Raw genomic sequence first — 22,727 nt, forward strand, 5'->3', positions numbered from 1 at the left:
ACAGCTCAGAAAAAATTTTAAGGGACAATTTTAGCTCAAGTGCAAAAAACCCTTGCTTCTTAATAGTGATGTGATCATGGTTAAGTATTTTGGCAAAATATCCCCTAAAAATCTGTAGACTATTGCACAGGACCAGGATGCAAGCCTTGGCTTTCATGAAACACTGCTGAAAAGTAAATGACAGTGATCTGGAAACTAAGAATGCCTATGTATGCAAAGAATAGGTTGCAGGTACTGAAGAGCTACTTTTATGCATAGAAATCTCATATTCCATTCTAAACGCAGTAACTCTTAAAACTAAGGAAATAGTTTCTTAGAGTATACTTTTAAAAAGACACACTAAGGAACACATTACTGAGCTTTGATATCAACAAAATGAGTTGAATTCCAGGGTCTGTCAATCCTTTGGACAGGGCCACTACTGTGTTAGTTTTCTCACCTGTAAACAACAGTAACTGATTATCAGGGTCTTCGACAATTTTAAAAGGATTGCAAACTGTACAAGGATAGGGACTTTTGTAACCCTTCTATAAAAAAACAGACAAATATTCCTGATTAAATGAAGTCACTAACACTTCACGAATGCTTATTAAATTTCACTTTAAACACATACCAATGTTAACATTAGTTTATGGATTCCTGAATTTATAAGGTACATTCCTTTGGGGGGGGTCTATCTTTTGATACAAACATTTCGTTAACACTGTCATACATTTTCCATTATTTGTGGGAGTGGCTTTATAGGAATTTGCTAAAGTGCTTGTTAAACAAATGCTAGTTCCTAGAACATGCCCAAGAATCACATTTAAAGACATCCTACAAAAGATTCTTCCGTAGATGGTATGAGTACCATATTTTAAGAAGCCTGGAAGAAAATGTTCGAACTTTTGGGTTTTTTCTTACATGTGAACCATCTTCTAGCCAAACTGATCAGGCCCCTGAACTAAAAGACCTTGGTCTGGGAGAGAATCTTAAATTTTCATGAATACAGAAAAACTGCAGCATCTCCCAATGGACCAAAAGATTACTCATTACATTTCAACTCTTACCACTCTTTCTTTACTGCTTTGTTTACAGTTTGTGAAAATATCTGTCTGCTGGGTTGAAATGAACTCTTCAAATGTACCACATAAGTACTTTACAAGTGTTAAATAAGAATATGTTTCAATCCCTAAGATAGTCATATTTATTTTTTTGAACAGTTACTTAACAATGTATCACTGAAATTAAAAACTTACAATCATGTAACTGCTCATATGATTCAAAGGCAAGGCACAGCCATGATACATGTTTAACAGTCTCCCATAAATACAAAAATACATCTTTATAAATATAAGAAAAGGTAACAACATATCTTGTTAAAGGACAACAGCTTTTAGTTCTTTAGAGAAGTCTGCCTGAAACTCCGTAACTGAAACCATGGTTATAATCATAACCAGCTTAGGGAGGATGTCGCCCACTGCCTAACATCTGTAGGACAGTTGGGGTATTTCTGCAAAGCATTCATAATTTGTGTATTATCCAAAAGTAGTTTCATCAGCTGATACTCCCTCTGTGCGTTTACTGATGTTCTTTCCATGGGCCTTATTAATTCTAATTGTTGTAAGTGTTCAAACGCCTGAAAGATGAAACAAATAGTTTAGGCTGAATAAGGGAAGTAAACAACATTAAGCCAGAGAACAGTTAGGATTTTAGTCAGTTTTAGACCAGAGTACTAGGAAACAAAATGTAATAGATGTCAGTAAAGTTAAAAAACAATTCTCATCAACCTCATAAAAACTTCACACATCACATGAGGCAGTGTCAGTATAGAGCTGCCTGTCCCTACATCACTGTCAACAGGACAAACAACTGCACAATCTTCTTTTGTTCCTCACCTCATTCTGTCATCTCTTCCTGTTGTTTAAGTTAACAGAGTTCCTGGTTCTCTAAGAACCTAAAGTCTGATAAGACCACTACTTTTTGACTACGTTAAGATGGCCCAGGTTACTCAAGTCTGCCTTTACATTTTGTTTGTTTTGTTAGACTTTGCTGTGTAAAAGTTTAATATAGCTGTAAAAACAGAGGGCGGCGGGGAAGACCTCTAGCAGCACATCTGTTTAGCTGATCCTATATGTAAATGATTCAGCAGTGGTGGAGGTATGGAGGACAGGCCCCTCCTTCCCTAAGTCTGACAGAGACCACTACAACCTGTCAGAAAGTCCCTTTCTTCCATCTTCCCCACCTTAATAGGGCTCTTTATTGTCCACTTCCTCTTAGCCCTTCATGTACCATGTCTTTTCTAACCATGATCGTTGTTTTAGGTACTTTATTAGGATATGAAGAAAAAAAAACCATTAAATTAGGACCAATCAACTATTAAATACTGATACACTGAAACAGAATACTGACCTTACTATTCTTAAGCCTCACTGTGAAAAATACTACTGGAATACATTCTTTATAAACTAGAAAAAAACTTCTGATGAAAAGAAAAATAGTTCGGACAATTTCTGAAAATGAGAAAATACTAGAGGCTCTAGGTATTGGCTGAATAAAATTGAGACTTCAAATATTTCTAGGTAGCAAATACTTTCTTAATCAAAATGCAGAAATGACCAGCCTCAAGCTACTAGTAATAATATAAGTACTCAGCTAACCTTTTTCACTAATACATTCCCATAAACTATGACTATCATTAGGACGGGAGGAAAAAACCAACCTCCAGTCTGTTAAGTATTTTTCCTTTTGTTTTGAAGAAAATGGCAATGCCCTGATCTCATTTTTTGTTTTTTTTTGGTTGCCCTAAAAAATAAATTTCTGACTTCTAATCTCATATAAGGATACTAAAAAACTTATGGGTGCACTGCTTTAAAAAATTCATAAAAGGTGTTTCTTCCCATAAAGTCCTCTAGAGTTGTGCCATTCAGTATGTAACCTCAATGGGCTCTTGAGGATCTGAAATGTGGAACTCTATTTTTATAGAGTTTAATTTAAAAACTAACAAAATTTTAAGTATGTTTCAAACAATTTCAGAATGTAAATTTACTTCTTCAGCTAAATAAGGGTATAAACAAATAATTCAAAGAGTCTAAAGAGCAATTATTTCCAATGACTAATCAGTGAATCAAAATGTGCTTTAAGTGTAAACAGAATTTCAAAGACTTAACACAAAAGAAAATAAAAAACTTCATTAATACCTTTCTATATTGACTACAGATCTAAATATTTTGGTACATGAAATAAAACTTACTGTGCAAGTTAATCTCACCTTTCACCTTTTTTTGTTTTGTTGCTACTAGAATATCTAAAATTAATTATGTAAGTTCCTGGTGGACAATGGTATACTAGAATAAATTTCCTCAAGTTTTGAAATTCATGCCTTACCCAAGCCCTAACAAAACTCTCTATCTACCCTCACTAACCAATGAGACTGTTTTTTATTTTCTTAATGACTCATTCCTTTTACTGCTGAGATTTTATAAAGCCAACCTTAAGGGTATAAAATGATAGGGCTCTATCTGTGTCTTGTGAAAGTCGCTCAGTTGTGTCCGACTCTTTGCAACCCCATGGACTATCCAGTCCATGGAATTCTCCAGGTCAGAATACTGGAGTGGGTAGCTGTTTCCTTCTCCAGGGGAATCTTCTGAACCCAGGTCTCCTGCACTGCAGGCGGTTTCTTTACCAGCAAGGGAAACCCAAGAACACTGGAGTGGGTAGCTTATCCCTTCTCTAGCGGATCTTCCCAACCCAGGTATCAAACCAGGATCTCCTGCATTGCAGGTGGATTCTTTACCAACTGAGCTATCACGGAAGCTCGTCTATGTCTTAGGTAGAATTCAATGAGTAGGTCCTTTTCAGGATGCAATTGCTAGGAATAGACAGTAGAGGGCAGTATATCCCCACAAACTGTAAAACAGAACAGCATTCTTCAGAATTATTCAAACATTTCATTTTTAGACTTTTTTTGGGGGGGGGTTTGTTTTGAATAAAATTCCTATGATAATACCTAATGTTTCAAAATTAATAAAAGTGCAGCTATGATATATACAATCAAAGTAGACAACAATAAGCCTATCCACAGAAAAATTAAAATCTTACCTTCATGACAACAGGTTTCTCAAAATTATAAACAGAATGGGCCTTTCTTTGAACAAACTTCTGAAATTCTGGACAGAAAGCAATGACATTGTTAGTATCTTCAAATAAGCAGTGGAGTATAGTCAGAAAGAAACTACCAAATGAGTCATCTCACCATTATAAACCATTTGAAAATTAAAGGGCTCCTCTTCATAGATGTCATTTAAATGTTTCATTGCTATGATAAGACAGATTTCCAAGACTGACAGACCTATAGTAAAAGGGGAACAAACTATGAGGTATAGTTTTATGTACTGATTGAAATAAATCCTCCAAATAGGAGGATAACGTGAAAGGTTTGAAGGGTTTGGCTTTGAGGGGTGGGGAGAGGCCAACACAGCACCCCTCGGTTCAAATGTGTATCAGTCACTATAATCTGAATAATCTTAAACAAGTTATTCAACCTCCCTGAGCTTAGTTTTCATTTTTGTAAAATAAAGATATTTCCAAACTTCCAGAGATTGTTATAAGGATTAGAGACAATACTATCAAGCATTTACCATATGGCCTACAGCAAACATGACAAGAGCTGCAATTATTATATAACTTTCAATCACATAGGCCCTCGATTATTCATAATCTCTACCCCCTGGAAATTACATCTAATTTCTTTTTCCTGGAGAGGAGAAAGTTCACTAGATTCTCAAAAGGGATAGTCAACACCAAATGGCTAAAAGCCAATGCTCTTCAGTAACACTTGGTACATTGAGAACTGTATTTCCAATGCAGCAAGGCGGGTGGTGCATCAAGTTTCTTTCACTTTAAATGGGAGAAGTGAGTTAAAGGATGTATAGATATAAAAATATTCTGCATATAAAAACACTATACCAATGTTAATTGTAATTTCAAAATGTATACTATTATATAAGCTCACACTTATTTTAAAAACCACTAATCACGCAGGTTTCTCACCATGCACAATATTTCCTTTTGAGTCCATGCTGCACAACTGGTTTGCCTCCATCAGATCTGCTGCAGTTATAAATGGGTGTGACGGTGTTACACGATTTAAAGCAAGCATCTAGGGAAATGCAGATCAGAAAAAGAATTGCATATTTACATGTGCATTTTGGGGAATTTTATTGAACAAGACAATTTAGAGTTATGAAAAAATAAATATTAATACTTGGGAAAGTTACTCTCAAATTTAGCTTTATTTAAATACAATATTTCAATTCATAAGCCACATAACTGTATAAATGCAAATAAAACATTAAAAACTTCTTGCTGCTCTCTCGACCTCTTCCTTCTTGCATATCTTGTTTTGATTACAACTCCTCAAAAGAAAAAAAAAAATTTTTAAAGGAGTGAGGAGACCAAAAAAAGTAAGAATACTATTCAAAGCTCCAGAACAAAAAGGCACAATTATGATTTCTATAAACTTTCTCACCACCCAATCAACCAATCCAGATTAGTCTTATGTGACAGACAGAACTCAGCTACTTTGATGTTCAATTGTATTAAAAAGAAAAAAACAAAAATAAAATTATACCCAAAAACAACTCTCCTGGAAAGTAGGGAGAAAGTTGCTTTCATGTAGCAAGTTATCTGCTCAACAACAAAACTTCTGCATTTGAAGGTTTATTTATTTGTAATTTTGATAACATCTAAATTTTTTTTAAAAAGTTTATTTTTCACTGAAATATAACTGACTCTGCATTTAGTTCATATAGATAAAATCAGCAGATAAAAATGCATGATATCTGATTAAATTTGAATTCCACATAAACAATGAATAATTCCTTAGTCTAAGTATTATATACGTAACGTAATAGTTGGAACATTTACATTAGAAACTCCCTCCCTTTTTTAAAAAATTATTTTATCTAGGTATAGTTGATATACAATGTTGGGTTAATATCTACTATACAGCAAACTAATTCAGTTATACATACATATATGTTATTTTTCATATTCTTTTCGATTATGGTTTATCACAGGATACTGACTATAGTTCCCCTGCTTATAGTACAATATTGCTGTCTATCCATTCTACATATAATAGTTTACATCTGCAAATTCCGAACTCCCAACCTACCCCACTCTTGCCCTTGGCAGCCACAAATCTATTCTTTATGTTTGTGAGTCTGTTTCTGTCTCATAGATAGGTTCATTTGTGTCATATTTTAGATTCCACATGGAAGTGATAGCACATGATATTTGTCTTTCTTTCTAACTTAGTATGATAATCTCCAGGTCCATTAATGTTGCGGCAAATGGCATTATTTCATTCTTTTTATTATGGCTAAATAGTATTCTGTAGTATGTACACAATTCTTCTTTAATCATTTATCTGCTGATGGTCATTTAGGTTGTTTGCATGTGAATAACGCTGTTATGAAAGTGTGTTTGTGTATATTTTTTGAACTATAGTTTTGTCCAAACATATGCCCAGGAGTGAGATTAATGGATCATATGGCAACTCTATTTTTAGTTTCCTAAAGAACTTCTGCACTATTTTCCATAGTAGGTGGAGCAATTTACATTTCCAAAAACAGTGTAGGAGTGTTCATTTTCTTTGCACCTTGACCAGCATCTGTTATATATAGAGTCTTTGATGATGGCCATTCTCACTGGTGTAAAGTGGTACCTCACTGTACTTTTGATCTGCATTTCTCTAATAATTAGTGAGTTTGAGCATCTCTTCATGTGCCTGTTTCCATCCCTATATCTTCTTTGGAGAAGTATTTATTTAGCTCTTCTGCCTGTTTTTCAATTGGGTTGGCTTTTTTGTTGTTATTAAGTTATATGAGCTGTTTGTGTATTTTGGAAATTAAACTCTTGTCTGTTGCACCATTTGCAAAATTTTGTCCTGCTCAGCAGGCTGTCTTTTTATTTTATTTATGGATTTTCTTTGCTGTACAAGAGCTTGTAAGTTTGAATAGGTTCCATTTGTTTATTTTTGTTTTTATTTCTGTTGCCTTGAACTCTGTCCCTTTTTTCACCAGGGCCCTGTCTCTTGCCCTGGTTGAACTCTCTACTCTTCTCCAGGTAAAAAAAAAATCATGCATGTCTTCATCCTTCTACTACATATCTTTGTATTCCTAGACAATACAGAGTAATTTTCAAGTTTTATATAAATATCTTGAACTTATGCAACACAGACACCATACTGTCAGACATAAAACTTTTCACACCCACCAAATTGGCAGAAAAAAAGGGTTAATTGTAAAATTTAAATTGTACACCATTTCCCTAAATACTGGAGAGGTTAAATATCTTTGTGAATTATAAATCATGTGGCATTCTACACTGATAGATTATTCTTAGTTCATTCATTCATATTCACTCACATTCAGTTTGTTCCTTTACTGAATACTGTTAGAAGCTCTTTATATATTATGGACAGTGTTGATGATTATATGCATTGCATTTTCCCTCACCAAATCACTTCTATGGTATCTTCCAGTATCCAGACATTTAACAAAAAATTCAATGTAATTAACATTAATGGTCTTTTCTCCTATAGCTTGTAATTTGTGTAACTTCTCTAAGAAATCTTTCCCTATTTCAAGTATACAAACATATATTTTTCTTCTAATTAAAAAAAAAAGCTTTGTTTTTATACATATATTTAGGTTTATCAACCTGAACTTAACTTTAGGCTATGCATTTGAGGGTATTTTTTCCCATGTGTATAACTCCTGATTTTTTATTGAAAAATTACCAAACTATATTTAATCTCGGTCTTTCTTTTCTTTATAATTTCTACCAATTCCAAAACTTTTCTTTTGAATTAAAAATATAATAGGAAACTAGCAAAACAAGGCTTTTCATGTTGATAATTTTGAGCCACACATTTTTCCAGAATGAAAGGTATGCTGTGCTGTGCTTCGTCATTCAGTCGTGTACAATTTTGTGACCTCATGGACTGTAGCCCCTCAGGCTCCTGTATCCATGGGAATTCTCTAGGCAAGGTTGCCACTCCCTCCTCTAGGGGGATCTTCCCAACCCAGGGATTGAACCCAGGTCTCCGGCATTGCAAGTGGATTCTTTACTGACTGAGCCACCAGGGAATCCAAGAACACTGGAATGGGCAGCCGACCCCGCCTCCAATGAGAGACATGTGTTTATGTATATGTGTGTGTGTGCATCCTCCAAACTCCAGAAGTTCGTAAACACTGGTACCTAAATTACTAAAGTCTCTGCTCTAAAAATTCTTAGTCTCTGTAATACCTCTGTGATATAGACAGCTATTGCTGAAAATGGCAGTATGGTTTTGATAAATGGGAGGAGGATGTGCTAATCAGAGGGTAAGTACATAGGGAGGAAAATTCTCTTAAGTTTCCTAAGCAAAACCAGAAATAGAGAAGAAGAATCTGTAAAAAGAAAAAACAAACACCTGGCAGAACTATGGAAGAGTAAAGCAGGATAAACCTGAAGCCAGAGAGACTTGGATTTGAATCCCGGGTTTGTTATCTACTAGCTGTGTGACACGGGCTAAGTTATTTAACCTCAAAGAACATAGGTTTCCTCAAAGGCGGGATAACACGCAAACAGTAAAAAAAACCCCAAAACAGCAACAACAAAAAACAGAATTAATATAATGAGATTTAATTCGATTATATAATTAGATAATTATATAATGAGATTTAATTAATAAGATATAATGATGGTGATAACTAGAGCTGGAAATGGCAACCCACTCCAGTATTCTTGACTGGAGAATTTCATGGACAGAGGAGCCTGGCAGACTACAGTCCATCGGGTCGCGCAAACAGTCAGACATGACTGAGTGACTAACAAACAAAGTAACTAGGTTACCTGACTTATGTGCTATTTAATAAGTGATACCCATTATTATTATAAAATGAAAGTGACCAAAAAGAAACTCATGAAATCAAAATTATTTTCTTTGAAAGGTATGTGCTATACCTTTCATAACAATGAGTAAATAACTTTCTAGAAATATTAGTCTACTATCAAATATTTCAGTGAAGGAAGTTTACTTTGCAGAACAATTAAGTATCCCTTTCTTGATACTGTTTAAACTTAAGATATAATTACTTGATGAAAGACCATGACCAGGTAGGATTTGTCCAGGCATACAAAGCTAGTTCAACATTTGGATCCAAGATATTAGAAGGTGAGAAATAACACAATAAATATCTATGAAAAAAAATTAGGTCATGTTAAGTGATTAGAACATTTCATGCACTTAAGTGTGTGTACTCGATCTCCATTTACTCATTACAATAAAAAAGATTTTGAAGTGGCAAAAATAAAAAAGCAAGGTAGTTCAACATTAACAAGCTAAACAAGAAAAGCCATATATCATGTTCATTGATACAAAAAATAAACATTTGGCAAAATCAAACACAATCACAACAAACTCTCAGCAATTTAGGGATAGATGGGAATTACCATAACTTAACAATAAACATGTATTAAAAAGCTTCAGCTTATATCATATTTGATAGTAAAAGACTGAAAGCTTTTGCCTTAAGCTTGGAAATTATACACCCTCACCATTCTAATTCAACAAAATGCAAAAGTTACAGCCACTGCAAAAAAGACAAGAAAAAGAAATAAAAGATATACAAATTAGAAGGTAAAAAGAAAAACTGTTTGCAAATGACAAGATTATCTATATAGAAAATCTCAATGAGTCTATTATATTAAAAAAAATCTTAAATAAATGAGTTCAGCAACACTGAAGAAAATAACATCAACACACAAAAAAGTCACATTTCTATATACTAACAATAAGCACACTAAAACAAAAATTAAAAACAAAGTATTGTTTACAATTGTTCCAAAGGAAATTAAACACTAAGTATACACTGAAAACATTCACAGATCTGTGAGGTGAGAATTGTAAAATGATGATGAAAGAAATCAAAGAACTAAATAAAAGAAGAGATGTACCATATTCAGGGATTGGAAGACCTAAAGTAGTAGATATGTTAATTCTCCCAAAATTTATCTAGAGATTTAACCAGTTCCCATCAGAACATAATTACCTGGTGAAAGAAAATGAGTGATAAATAAAATTAATACAAACCAGTAGCATGTGTAATGAACGCAGGTTTTTGCTGACATTAAAATGCTTCTGCAGCACTTCTCTCACACTTCTCTCTTCTGAGAGATCCTAGAGGAAAAACATCAAAATAGAATTAAGGACAAATGCAGTTTAAAACCTAAATATAATATTGTGCCTCACTGGTTGGTGTACCTCATTAACTCTATCTAGTATTTATTACTAAATAGGTGCTGGTCTTTTGGGGGAAAACAAAAAATTTAAAACAAATATCTACTCTATTGATTTTCTCCTTATCCTCTTCCCTTTATGTTAATTCCGAAGACACAAAGATAAACATAACTGTTGCTACCATAAAATTTATTCAATCACAGTAGTGGGATGATCAAAATGTATTAAGTAAATGCAACAGAGAATAAGGGTTATTTGTCTAGTCACTCAGTTGTGTCCGACTCTTTTCCAACCCCATGGACTGCAGCTTGCCAGGTTCCTCTGTCCACGGGATTTACCAGGCAAAACTACTGGTATGGGTTGCCATTTCCTTCTGCGGGAGATCTTCCCGATTCAGGGATCGAACCAGTGTCTCTTGCACTGGCAGGCATATTCTTCACCACTGACCCAGCAGAATTTCCACAGTTTATTGAATCCATGCAGTCAAAGGCTTTGGCACAGTCAATAAAGCAGAAATAGATGTTTTTCAGGAGCTTCCTTGCTTTTTCGATGATGCAGTGCATGTTGGCAATTTGATCTCTGGTTCCTCTGCGTTTACCGAATTCAGCTTGAACATCTGGAAGTTCACGGTTCATGTACTGCTGAAGCCTGGCTTGGAGAATTTTGAGCATTACTTTACTAGCATGTGAGATGAATGCAATTGTGCGATAGGTTAAGCATTCTTTGGCATTGCCTTTCTCTGGGATTGCAATGAAAACTGACCTTTTCCAGTCCTGTGGCCACTGCTGAGTTTTCCAAATTTGCTCACATATTGAGTGCAGCACTTTCACAGCATCATCCTTTAGGATTTGAAATATCTCAACTAGAATTCCATCATCTCCACTAGCTTTGTTCGTAGTGATGCTTCCTAAGGCCCACTTGACTTCATATTCCAGGATGTCTGGCTCTAAGTGAATGATCACACCATCGTGATTATCTGGGTCATGAAGATCTTTTTTTGTACAGTTCTTCTGTGTATTCTTGCCACCTCTTCTTAATATCTTCTGCTTCTTTTATGTCCATACCATTTCTGTGCTTTTATTAAGTCCATCGTTCCATGAAATGTTCCCTTGGTATCTCTAATATTCTTGAAGAGATCTCTAATCTTTCCCATTCTATTGTTTTCCTCTGTTTCTTTGCACTGATCACTGAGGAAGGCTTTCTTTTCTCTCCTTGCTAGTCTTTGGAACCCTGCATTCAGATGCCTATACCTTTCCTTTTCTCCTTTGCTTTTCGCTTCTCTTCTTTTCACAGCTATTTGTAAGGCTTCCTCAGACAGTCATTTTGCCTTTTTGCATTTCTTTTTCTTGGGGATGGTCTTGATCCCTGTCTCTGTACAATGTCATAAATCTCCGTCCATAGTTCATCAGGCACTCTTGTCTATCAGATCTAGTCCCTTCAATCTATTTCTCACATCCACTGTATAATCATAAGGGATTTGACTTATGTCATACCTGAATGGTCTAGTGGTTTTCCCCACTTTCTTCAATTTAAGCCTGAATTTGGCAATTAGGAGTTCAAGATGTGAGCCACAGTCAGCTCCCGGTCTTGTTTTTGCTGACTGTATAGAGCTTCTCCATCTTTGGCTGCAAAGAATATAATCAATCTGATTTCGGTGTTGGCTATCTAGTGATGTCCATGTGTATTCTTTTGTGTTTTTCGAAGACGGTGCTTGATATTAACAGTGCATTCTCTTGGCAAAACTCTATTAGCCTTTGCCCTGCTTTATTCTGTACTCCAAGGAAAAATTTGCCGTTATTCCAGATGACTGTAATAAGCCTTTGACTGCATGAATCACAATAAACTGTGGAACATTCTGAAAGAGATGGGAATAACTAGACCACCTGACCTGCCTCTTAAGAAACCTGTATGCAGGTCAGGAAGCAACAGTTAAAACTGGACATGGAACAACAGACTAGTTCCAAACAGGAAAAGGAGTACACCAAGGCTGTATATTGCCACCCTGCTTATTTAACTTATATGCAGAGTACATCATGAGAAACGCTGGGCTGGAAGAAGCACAAGCTCGAATCAAAACTGCCGGGAGAAATATCAATAACCTCAGATATGCAGATGACACCAGCCTTATGGCAGAAAGTGAAGAAGAATTAAAGAGCCTCCTGATGAAAGTGAAAGATGAGAGTGAAAAAGTTGGCTTAAAACTCAGCATTCAGAAAACTAAGATCATGGCATCCGGTTGCATCACTTCATGGCAAATAGATGGGGAAACAGTGGAAACAGTGACTGACTTTATTTTTGGCCCCCAAATCACTGCAGTTGGGGATTGCAGCCATGAAATTAAAAAACGTTTACTCCTTGGGAGGAAAGTTATGACCAACCTAGACAGCATATTAAAAAGCAGAGACATTACTTTGTCAGCAAAGTTCCGTCTAGTCAAGGGTATGGTTTTTCCAGTAGTCATGTATGGATGCGAGAGTTGGACTATAAAGAAAGCTGAGCACTGAAGAATTGATGCTTTTGAACTGTGGTGTTGGAGAAGACTCTTGATCCCTTGGACTGCAATGAGATCCAACTAGTCCATCCTAAGGGAGATCAGTCCTGAGTGTTCACTAGAAGGACTGATGCTGAAACTCCAATACTTTGGCCACCTGATGTGAAGAGCTGACTCTTTGGAAAAGACCCTGATGCTGGCAGAGATTGAGGACAGGAGGAAAAGGGGACGACAGAGGATGAGATGGTTGGATGGCATCACTGACTCAATGGACATGGGTTTGAGTAGACTCCAGCAGTTGGTGATGGACAGGGAGGCTTGGCATGCTGCGGTTCATGGGGTGGCAAAAAGTCGGACATAACTGAGTGACTGAACTGAACTGAACTGAGCCACCAGAGAAGAATTCAAAAACAAGGTAAAGTATTATAAAGAATGCTTAAAATGCATGAGGTAACAGGCTACAAAGAAGATAGAGCATTATAATTACAGGGAACAACATGAGCACTGCAGGGAGACTGTGGCATGTGGACAGAAGATGCATAGTCACAACATCCTGAGGTTCTGTTACTGGCAGAGTGATTGTATGGAAAGACGAAGGCAGCAAAGCTTAATTGGAGATACCTGCAATTCTCCATATAGGAAACAAAATGAGTCTGAATTAACACAGTGGTGTGAAGACAAGAAAGAAAAACATTTATAGAAGACACATCTTATGGAGAATCTCCTGGTGAGAAACAGAGATGAAGGACTGTAGAGGGGATTCAAAAAAATGTAAAGATGAAACTATAGGGAATAGAATGTCCTAGGAGGAGTGAAGAGGGAGATACAGTCAGAAGTGAAACTTGCATTACTGAAATTTAAGAAGTAAATGGGAAAAAAAGGAGCAAAGTAAGGGATTAAGAAAGATATTGAACATGTGAACAGAATCCAAGAGAGAGCAATAAAACCAGGGGAAGAAAACAAGAGGGACACACTTCAAGAGGAAGTGGTAATAAAACTATATACTTTGTGTAACTAAATTAAGATATATTGTGAGGTTGATGGCTTCAGAAATTTAGAGGTCAATAGCGTCATTTGAAAAAGCAGTACCTAAATATATAATTAATATATCAACTTTGTAAGTTACTTGGTAAAAGTCACCAACTTTAGGAGTACAGTTAATTTCCAAAAGTTTTTTTTAATTTGTATTACTTTATTATTTTACGCTCATCTGGTGTACTTCCACAGGGTATCTGACCCTATTTATACCGCAACAGCAAGTCCTTTAAGAGAGAAAGAAAAGACTAAAAACAGTGACTGCAGTGAATAAGGATCAATGAACCGTGAGGTTCATTTGGCACTGAAGAAAAGATTAGATGGAAGGACAGTAAATTCAGAGTTGGCAGAGACAAAAAAGGCTTGGCTAAGGTAGACATAATTTTTCAAAAATCATCTGCAAGGAATAAGAATTCTTTAAGAACAATAAGAAAAAAAGCGCAGAAAACTAAGCATACTGTATTGTCTGAAGTTAAAACTGTATGTTTCTACTTTCCACTGGAAGAAGATCCAGATTCAGGAATAAATTCCTGTCTAATGGGATGAAGTTTTATGCTCTCAGTAAATACACTATCCTAGCTATTATAGTCCTCAACCCTTGCTACTGTTTTTAGTCTTTACCTTATTCATGGAAGCTGTAGAGTCCCTTTTCGCCAATAAGCACAATAGTGGCAGTTTCAGAAATAACTTCTTAACATGCTCACTGCAGTTTGCGTCACAGGCAGTTTCTCAGGAGAATGTTACAGGGGAACAGCAATGCTACAGAGGAACAGCAGGATTCATGCTGCTCCAGGGACAACTCACGGGCAGCAGTATAGGAACCAAGGCTCCTAGTCTGTTCCTGTTAAACATTCTCACCTTCTGTTAACTGAAAGGTTAAGACAGCAGGGGATCTTTCTTGAACTTAGCTACAGCACTTTTGTGGGAACTTCCTTTGAAGAGTATTAGCTATGGTCCTCTTAAGATACTTATATACACAGGTTTTTTTTACACTGCCTTGCTGAGATGGTGTTGGTGTTTATCCTGCTTACTTATGTATTTGCATAGGGCTAAAACAAACATTCAAGTTGGTAGGATGTCTAGGTTCAAGCCTATCATGAAGATATTTCTTGTATGTGATTTCATAGGTGACTTGTTAGCTATACCTCTGCTTTTTGTTTAAACCTGGAATTAGAAAAAACTTGCTGGAGAGTCAGCACTGAGAGAAAGGATAGCTCCTTCAATGCACAACCCCATTTACAGGCAATGCCTCTGGCCATGGTGCTGACATTTTAATTTTTTTCTTCAACTGAAGCTCATTTTTCAACTGAAGCTATTCAACTGAAGTTCATAGTCGAGATGCTCTTCGCAAAAAGGGACTAGACAGCTTCCCTGAATAAGATAAAGACTAAAAACAGCAGCAAGGGATTGGGGACTATAGCAACTAGGATAGCATATTTACTGAGAGCATAAACTTCATCCCATTCAGTTCAGTTGCTCAGTCATGTCTGACTCTTTGTGACCCCATGGACTGCAGCACGCCAGGCTTCCTTGACCATCAACAACTACCGGAGTTACACAAACTCATGTTCATTGAGTCGATGATGCCATTCAACCATCCCATCCTCTGTCATCTCCTTCTCCTCCTGACTTTAATCTTTCTCAGCATCAGGGTTTTTTCCAATGAGTCAGTTCTTTGCATCAGGTGGCCAAGGTATTAAAGAGTTTCAGCTTCAGCATCAGTCCTTCCAATGAATATTCAGGACTGATTTTCTTTAGGATGGACTGGTTGGATCTCCCTGCAGTCCAAGGAACTCTCAAGAGTCTTCTCCAACACCACAGTTCAAAAGCATCAGTTCTGTGGCATTCAGCTTTCTTTATTGTCCAACTCTTACATCCACACATGACTACTGGAAAACCCATAGCTTTGACTAGATGGACCTCTGTTGGTGAAGTAAAGTCTCTGCTTTTTAATATGTCATCTAGGTTGGTCATAACTTTTCTTCCAAGGAGCAAGCGTCTTTTAATTTCATGGCTGCAGTCACCATCTGTATGACTTTGGAATCCAAGAAAATAAAGTCTCTCACTGCTTCTATTGTGTCTCCATCTATTTGCCATGAAGTGATGGGACCAGATGCCATGATCTTAGTTTTCTGAATGTTGAGTTTTAAACTAACTTTTTCACTCTCCCCTTTCACTTTCATCAAGAGACTTTTTAGTTCTTCTTCACTTTCTACCATAAGGGTGGTGCCATCTGCATATCTGAGGTTATTGATATTTCTCCCGGCAATCTTGATTCCAGCTTGTGCTTCATCCAGCCCAGCGTTTCTCATGATGTACTCTGCATATAAGTTAAATAAATAAGGTGACAATATACAGCCTTGACGTACTCCTTTCCTGATTTGGAACCAGTCCGTTGTTCCATGTCTGGTTCTAACTGCCGTTTTCTGACCTGCATACAGATTTCTCAGGAAGCAGGTTAGGGGGTCTGGTATTTCCATCTCTTTCAGAATTTTCCACAGTTTATTGTGATCCACACAGTCAAAAGCCTTGGCATAGTCAATAAAGCAGAAGTATATGTTTTGATGGAACTCTCCTGCTTTTTTGATGATCTAGCGCATGTTGGCAATTTGATCTCTGGTTCCTCTGCATTTTCTAAATCCAGCTTGAACATCTGGAAGTTCACTGTTCACGTACTGTTGAAGCCTGGCTTTGAGAATTCATTCCATTAGACTGGAACTTATTCCTGAATCTCGATATTCTTCCAGTGGGAAGTAGAGACATGCAGTTTTAATTCTAGAAAATATAGTATACTTAGTTTTCTGGGCTTTTTTCATTGTTGCTTTTTTGTTTCTGGGCATATGCCAAAGGGAGGTGGCAAATGATGATTAGGACGGGGCAAGAAAATATCAGCGCTCAGAGACAGAAAGTTCAGTGGTACCAGTTCTACCTGGACCACAAAAATAATCAAAAAAGAGGACTGGAGTGTTTCCACATTCATTTCTATCATCCTGCCCCTTAACTCAGTGCTCAGCAAAGGACAAAAAAAAATAAGGGCAAGCAACTCTATTATCACATGGTTACCACTTTCTGAGTCATCAAAAGTTATACCTCACAAAAACTGTCACCATCTACTTCCTTTATATACCCACTGTAAGATGCTCAGAATGCAACACAGGAGGGAAGGACAGAAAGATCCAGGACAGGACAGTACAATCCAGGCTTATGGAGTCATTTTAGGAAAAGAAAGTGAGCAGAGATAAAAATAAAAAAAGCCCTGGGAAATCACAGACATTTAAATACTAGGAAAGATTGCGTTTGATCACTAAAGCAATCAGAAAAATAACTACTGTTAACATGACAATCAGTTCAAGATCTAGAAAAGGTTAAAGTCTGTGACACACTCAAAGGAGGATTCACAGGCCAAAGGTCCAGGGCTCTGAGGCGCTTCACACCCAGGTAAGGAAAAAGACAACAGAAGAGCACCAACTAAGAAGCGTTCATGAAGCATGGAATCCTCCAGTCAGATGTACTATCAAGAAAAACTTATATGACGTAGTAAATATCTGAGTTCCAGGAAAATTAATTTGGGGAGGAAGGGAGAAGGGAAGACTCACTAGTTATATCATGACACAATATCTGGGTTTTAAGGAAAACGGTCAATTATTTTGAGATAAAATTCTGTATAGTTATATTAGGAAAAATAATATGAAATTAACAATCAGAACAAAGGTAGAACAAAGTAAAAAAGATAAACCAGAGAATAACATTTCAGGTTTGAATCCTTCATGTAAAAACAACGTCAGCATGTACATAAGGTCTGAAATACTATAAACCAAATAATTACTTTGCAGTGAAAGGAGGGAACATGGGCGTGAACATAAGGGAAAATTCTACCTTTTACCATGTATTCTTAAGCACTGATTACATTTTATTATATGAGCTTTTAATTTTAAAAAGTGCCAAAATTAATAGTGCTTACATGAGCAGAGTATTTGAAAATCAAAATAAAAATCAAGTTTCAGTTATACAAGCTGAGTAAGTTCTGCACATGTAATGTGCAGTAACATGATTATAGTTAACAATATAGTAGTATGTACTTGAAATTTGCTTAGAAGATAAAACTTAACTGTTTTACCACAAAATTTTTTAAAAAAATGAGAAAAGAAAGAAATTTATATGAAGTGATGGATATGTTAAATAGTTTGTGGTATTTCACAATATATACCAAAACATCAAGTTGTACACTTTAATATAAACAATTTCTAATTTGTCAATCATACCTCAACAAAGACAGGGAAAAAAAATTGTTAAAGAGCAAAATAAATGCAGAGTCTCACTTTTAATTTGGTATTGATATTAAAGATTTTATAGTAAAAAAAATATAAACTACCATTATTGCTGTAACATAAAACAATCTTTTTAGAGCCAATGAATATAGACTGTGTTATGCTTGTTGTTTAGTTGCTCAGTTGTGTCCAACTCTTTGTGACCCCATGGACTGTAGCCCATCAGGTTCCTCTGACCATGGGATTTCCCAGGCAAGAATACTGGAGTGGGTTGCCATTTCCTCCTCCAATAGATTATGTAATTCTAAGCAGACCTAATCATCTTCACACATTAGTATTTAATATTATAGACCAGTTATTGGCCAATTCTTACAAAACCCAGGACTCCAATATTTTCTACAAGGCCTGTATTTTTAATGTGTGAGATTTATTCAGGAACACTGTTTTCCAAACACATTATTAATCACCTATTCACATACATATGCTCTCTCCCTTTTTCCTAACAACTAAAACTTGTCAGTATAAGATAAATGGATGCTAGTAAGCTTAGTTGATACAACAGCCTGCACAAGCTATGCTCATCAACTTAAGTAAATTTACAGAGTCCACAAGGTTAGTAAATGCAAGAACTCAAAGATGGGATTTGTCAATAGAGGTAATATAACCAAAGGTGCCAGTCTAAAACGCATCTTAACAGACCCAAGAAGAAAAAAGCTTAAGCTGTTCATAAGAAAGAGAGAAGAAAAATCCATACTCCACAGGTACGAATGAACCTTACTAAGTTAGTATATTGCTAAACTTGTAAAATAAAGAGAATATTTAATGATGAAATTCATTAACAAAGTAATCTAAAATATAAACAGATATAAAGCCAATCTCATAAAAGATCTTTTGAGAAAAAAAAAAAGGAGGTATGACATTGCAACTGTTTTTTACAATAAAATATACACAAGAGTATATATTAATGCAGTTTTATGCCACAGTAATATTAGAAATTTTATGCTAATTTATAGATTATAAAAATTTTCAAGTTTCAACTGTTTTCAAATGGTATAGCAAGACACAAAAATTACTTTATGTCTTTGTTCCAAATTACCTGTACACTTTCATTCCATTTCTTGGCGAAAATCTTCTCTGGAAATACCGAAGGTAGAGATAATTGTTCTTTAAATATTTTAAGATACTGTGCAAAACTAAATGAATTCATTAAGTGTATCTGCCGGTGGGAAAATCGTGACTTCACTCTTTTTTCTAAGAGTTCCAAAATATCCTTAAAAACAAACAAAAATCTCCATGAGATGCATGTTTAAAATAATCATACCAATGTTACAGTTAAAACGACTTGAGGTATCACTTATAATTAGCAATGCTTACCCTATAATACACAATTAAGCACTAAAAAAAATTTATGCAAGCTTCTAAAGACTTTAATTATTCCCTTGATATACTTAGGACTACAAGGTAGTACAGGTATGACAATGTGACTGGTAAATAAACCAAAGCTCTAAAAATATTTTTAATGCAAGCTACTTTTAATCCTCTTCTAAGCACTTGTAGGCCTGGTGATGTCAATGATGTCCTGATTAGCCCTTTTCTAATTATGTTTTTCTCAGATAATCTTTAACACTGCAAGACCTACAATAATTGCTAAAAAATTATAACCATAGTGAATACAGCTATATGCCAGAGTAATAGGAAGAGTCCCAAAAAGGAATTTCAAATAGTCTATGAAGTTCATATAAAAAAATTAAGATAATAAAATGTAATTAGACTTAATATATTAACATTCATGAAAACTTATAACACTGTTTTCATTGTTTAATGTAACAAAAACTCAAGCAGCATATATAATGAAAAAAAATTCAGTTCACTAAACTGTACACATTAAGCTGAAGCTACACTTGGTATAAGAAACAAAGCATAGAAAGGGAAACTGGCAGGAATACAGCATTACACTGATAAAATAAATTATATTCTGTCTTCTGGCTCTTTTATAGCAACATTTGAGAAACTATGTGCTATTTTCCCTTAAGAGAGGGAGCAAGGTTAGTGTCAATTTTCTATAAATAAGAAAAAAAAAAGCTGTGGTAAGGGCCAGAATGGAATTTCAAATATACTCAGATGACTCTAGGTTAAGAAGCCAATGATACATAAGGAAGAATTAAAGGCATCATGGCTAATGTGAGAAGGAACACAGGAAAGATTAGTAGTTTGGGGCTTGAAGTGGGAGGGTGACTGAAAAATCTGAGATTTTTTTATAGGTACAGAAAAATATAGTGTCAGCATAAGAGAATTACAAGTTATTTCAGAAATACTATACATTAATTTTCTACTAAGGAGGAGTTCCACACCACCCATCTGGGTAGGTGGTTGAAAGGTAGTGGAAGCAACACTGGGCAAACAGAATTAAGAGCCTTAACTTGGGAACGGGAAAAGATAGAAGTCTGTACACTCAAAGCTACGGTTTTTCTAGTACTCATGTACAGATGTGACAGTGGGACCATAAAGAAGGCAGAGTGCCAAAAAATTGATGCCTTTGAATTGTGGTGCTGGAGAAGACTCTTGAGGGTCCTTCGGACTGCACGGATATCAAACCAGTCAATCCTAAAATAAATCAACCCTGAATATTCATTGGAAGAACTGGTACTGAAGCTGAAGCTCCAAAACTCTGGCCAACTGATGCAAAGAGCTGATTCAATGGAAAAGAACATGATGCTAGCAAAGACTGAAAGCAAAAGGAGAAGGCGAGAGCAGATGATGAGATGGCCAGATAGCATCATCAACTCAACAGACACGAATTTGAGCAAACTCTGGGAGATAGTGGAGGACAGGGAAGCCTGGAATGCTACAGTCCATGGGGTCGCAAGGTGTCAGGCACAACTTAACAACTAAATGACAACAAAAAAAGAATTTTAGAGATGAACACTAACTGATATTTTTATGGTGGACAGTAATGACAGAAGTTGATAATGTGGGGATAGAGGATATAGTGAAAATAAAATTGCTGCTACAGGGACGAGGTTATTTGCTAGCAAAATCACTACTCTATCAATCCTTCTGCTCTTTCAATCTAAAAACGGACACCTCGATGGACTTCAATCACACATTTGGAGAGTTACACAGTTGGAAAATTAAACATACAGAATAAAAAAGAGCCTTTGCTAACGAGCCACTAACCCTTTATTTGGGTCCTCGTTGGGATGACAGCATCTGCCATTGCTACTTCCATCCAAAGGAAGAGCTTTTAGCAAGAAGGAACACGCTTCTTTAACCACTGTGTTAAATTGCTATTTTTCAGAAAGAAGAATAAAAATATGTGGAGAACCAGCCAGATTGTGTCTGAGAGAGGCTTATTATGAAAGCATACATCAAAAGCTCCAAAGTACTGGGGAAGGAGGATACAGAAAGCTACTCTTTACAGAAACTGTTCATGGGGTTCTCAAGGCAAGAATACTGAAGCGGTCTGCCATTCCCTTCTCCAGTGGACCACATTTTGTCAGACCTCTCCACCATGATCCATCCATCTTGGGAGGCCCCACAAGGCATGGCTAAGTTGCATTGAGTTAGACAAGGCTGTGGTCTGTGTGATCAGATGAACAGTATGAAAAGTATGAAACATGAAGAGTATGAAAATGCAAAAGATAGGACACTGAAAGATGAACTCCCCAGGTCGGTAGGTGGTCAGTATGCTACTGGAGATCAGTGGAGAAATAACTCCAGCAAGATTGAAGGGACAGTGCCAAAGCAAAAACAACACCCAGTTGTGGAAGACCCTGGTGATAAAACCAAGGTTCGGTGCTATAAAGAGCAATATTGCATAGGAACCTGGAATGTTAGGTCCATGAATCAAGGCAAATTGGAACTGGTCAAACAGGAGATGACAAGAGTGAACATCGACATCCTAGGAATCAGCGAAATAAGATGGACGGGAATGGGTGAATTTAACTCAGATGACCATTATATCTACTACTATGGGCAGGAATCTCTTAGAAAAAAATGGGAGTAGCCATCATAGTCAACAAAACAGTTCGAAATGCAGTACTTGGATGCAATCTCAAAAACTACAGAATATCTCTGTTGGTTTCCAAGGCAAACCATTCAATATCACAGTAATCCAAGTCTATGCCTCGACCAGTAACACTGAAGAAGCTGAGGTTGAATGTTTCTATGAAGGCCTACAAAACATTCTAGAACTAACACCCAAAAAAGATGTCCTATTCATTATAGGGGACTGGAATGCAAAAGTAGGAAGTCAAGAAACAGCTGGGGTAACAGGCAAATTTGGACTTGGAGTACAGAATAAAGCAGGGCAAAGGCTAATAGAGTTTTCCCAAGATAATGCACTAGTCATAGCAAACACCCTCTTCCAACAACACAAGAGAAGATTCTACACATGGACATCACCAGATGATCAACACTGAAATCAGACTGGTTATATTATTTGCAGCCAAAGATGGAGAAGCTCTATACAGTCAGCAAAAACAAGACTGGGAACAGACTGTGGCTCACATCTTGAACTCCTAATTGCCAAATTCAGACTCAAATTGAAGAAAGTGGGGAAAACCACTAGACCATTCAGGTATGACCTAAATCAAATCCCTTATGACTATACAGTGGAAGTGAGAAATAGATTGAAGGGACTAGATCTGATAGACAAGAGTGC

At 36.2% G+C, this 22,727-nt stretch overlaps 1 protein-coding gene across 3 annotated transcripts in view; it reads right to left on the reverse strand.

Annotated features, from left to right (window-relative positions):
* Window positions 1–1,160: 1,160 nt before the first annotated feature.
* ORC4 (origin recognition complex subunit 4) overlaps window positions 1,161–22,727 on the reverse strand; it is an 82,629-nt gene continuing 61,062 nt past the window's right edge. For all 3 annotated transcript variants that reach the window (XM_065931492.1, XM_065931494.1, XM_065931493.1), the window contains 6 exons: window positions 19,161–19,334; window positions 10,124–10,210; window positions 5,032–5,140; window positions 4,235–4,330; window positions 4,081–4,148; window positions 1,161–1,618 (listed from right to left, as the gene is read on the reverse strand). In XM_065931492.1, the coding sequence (XP_065787564.1) occupies window positions 1,430–1,618; window positions 4,081–4,148; window positions 4,235–4,330; window positions 5,032–5,140; window positions 10,124–10,210; window positions 19,161–19,334 (723 nt within the window). In that variant the 3' untranslated portion in view covers window positions 1,161–1,429. The remainder of the gene's footprint in view (window positions 1,619–4,080; window positions 4,149–4,234; window positions 4,331–5,031; window positions 5,141–10,123; window positions 10,211–19,160; window positions 19,335–22,727) is intronic.

This window comes from Muntiacus reevesi, chromosome 3 (genome assembly GCF_963930625.1).
Source record: "Muntiacus reevesi chromosome 3, mMunRee1.1, whole genome shotgun sequence".
NCBI classification, from domain to species: Eukaryota; Metazoa; Chordata; class Mammalia; order Artiodactyla; family Cervidae; genus Muntiacus; species Muntiacus reevesi.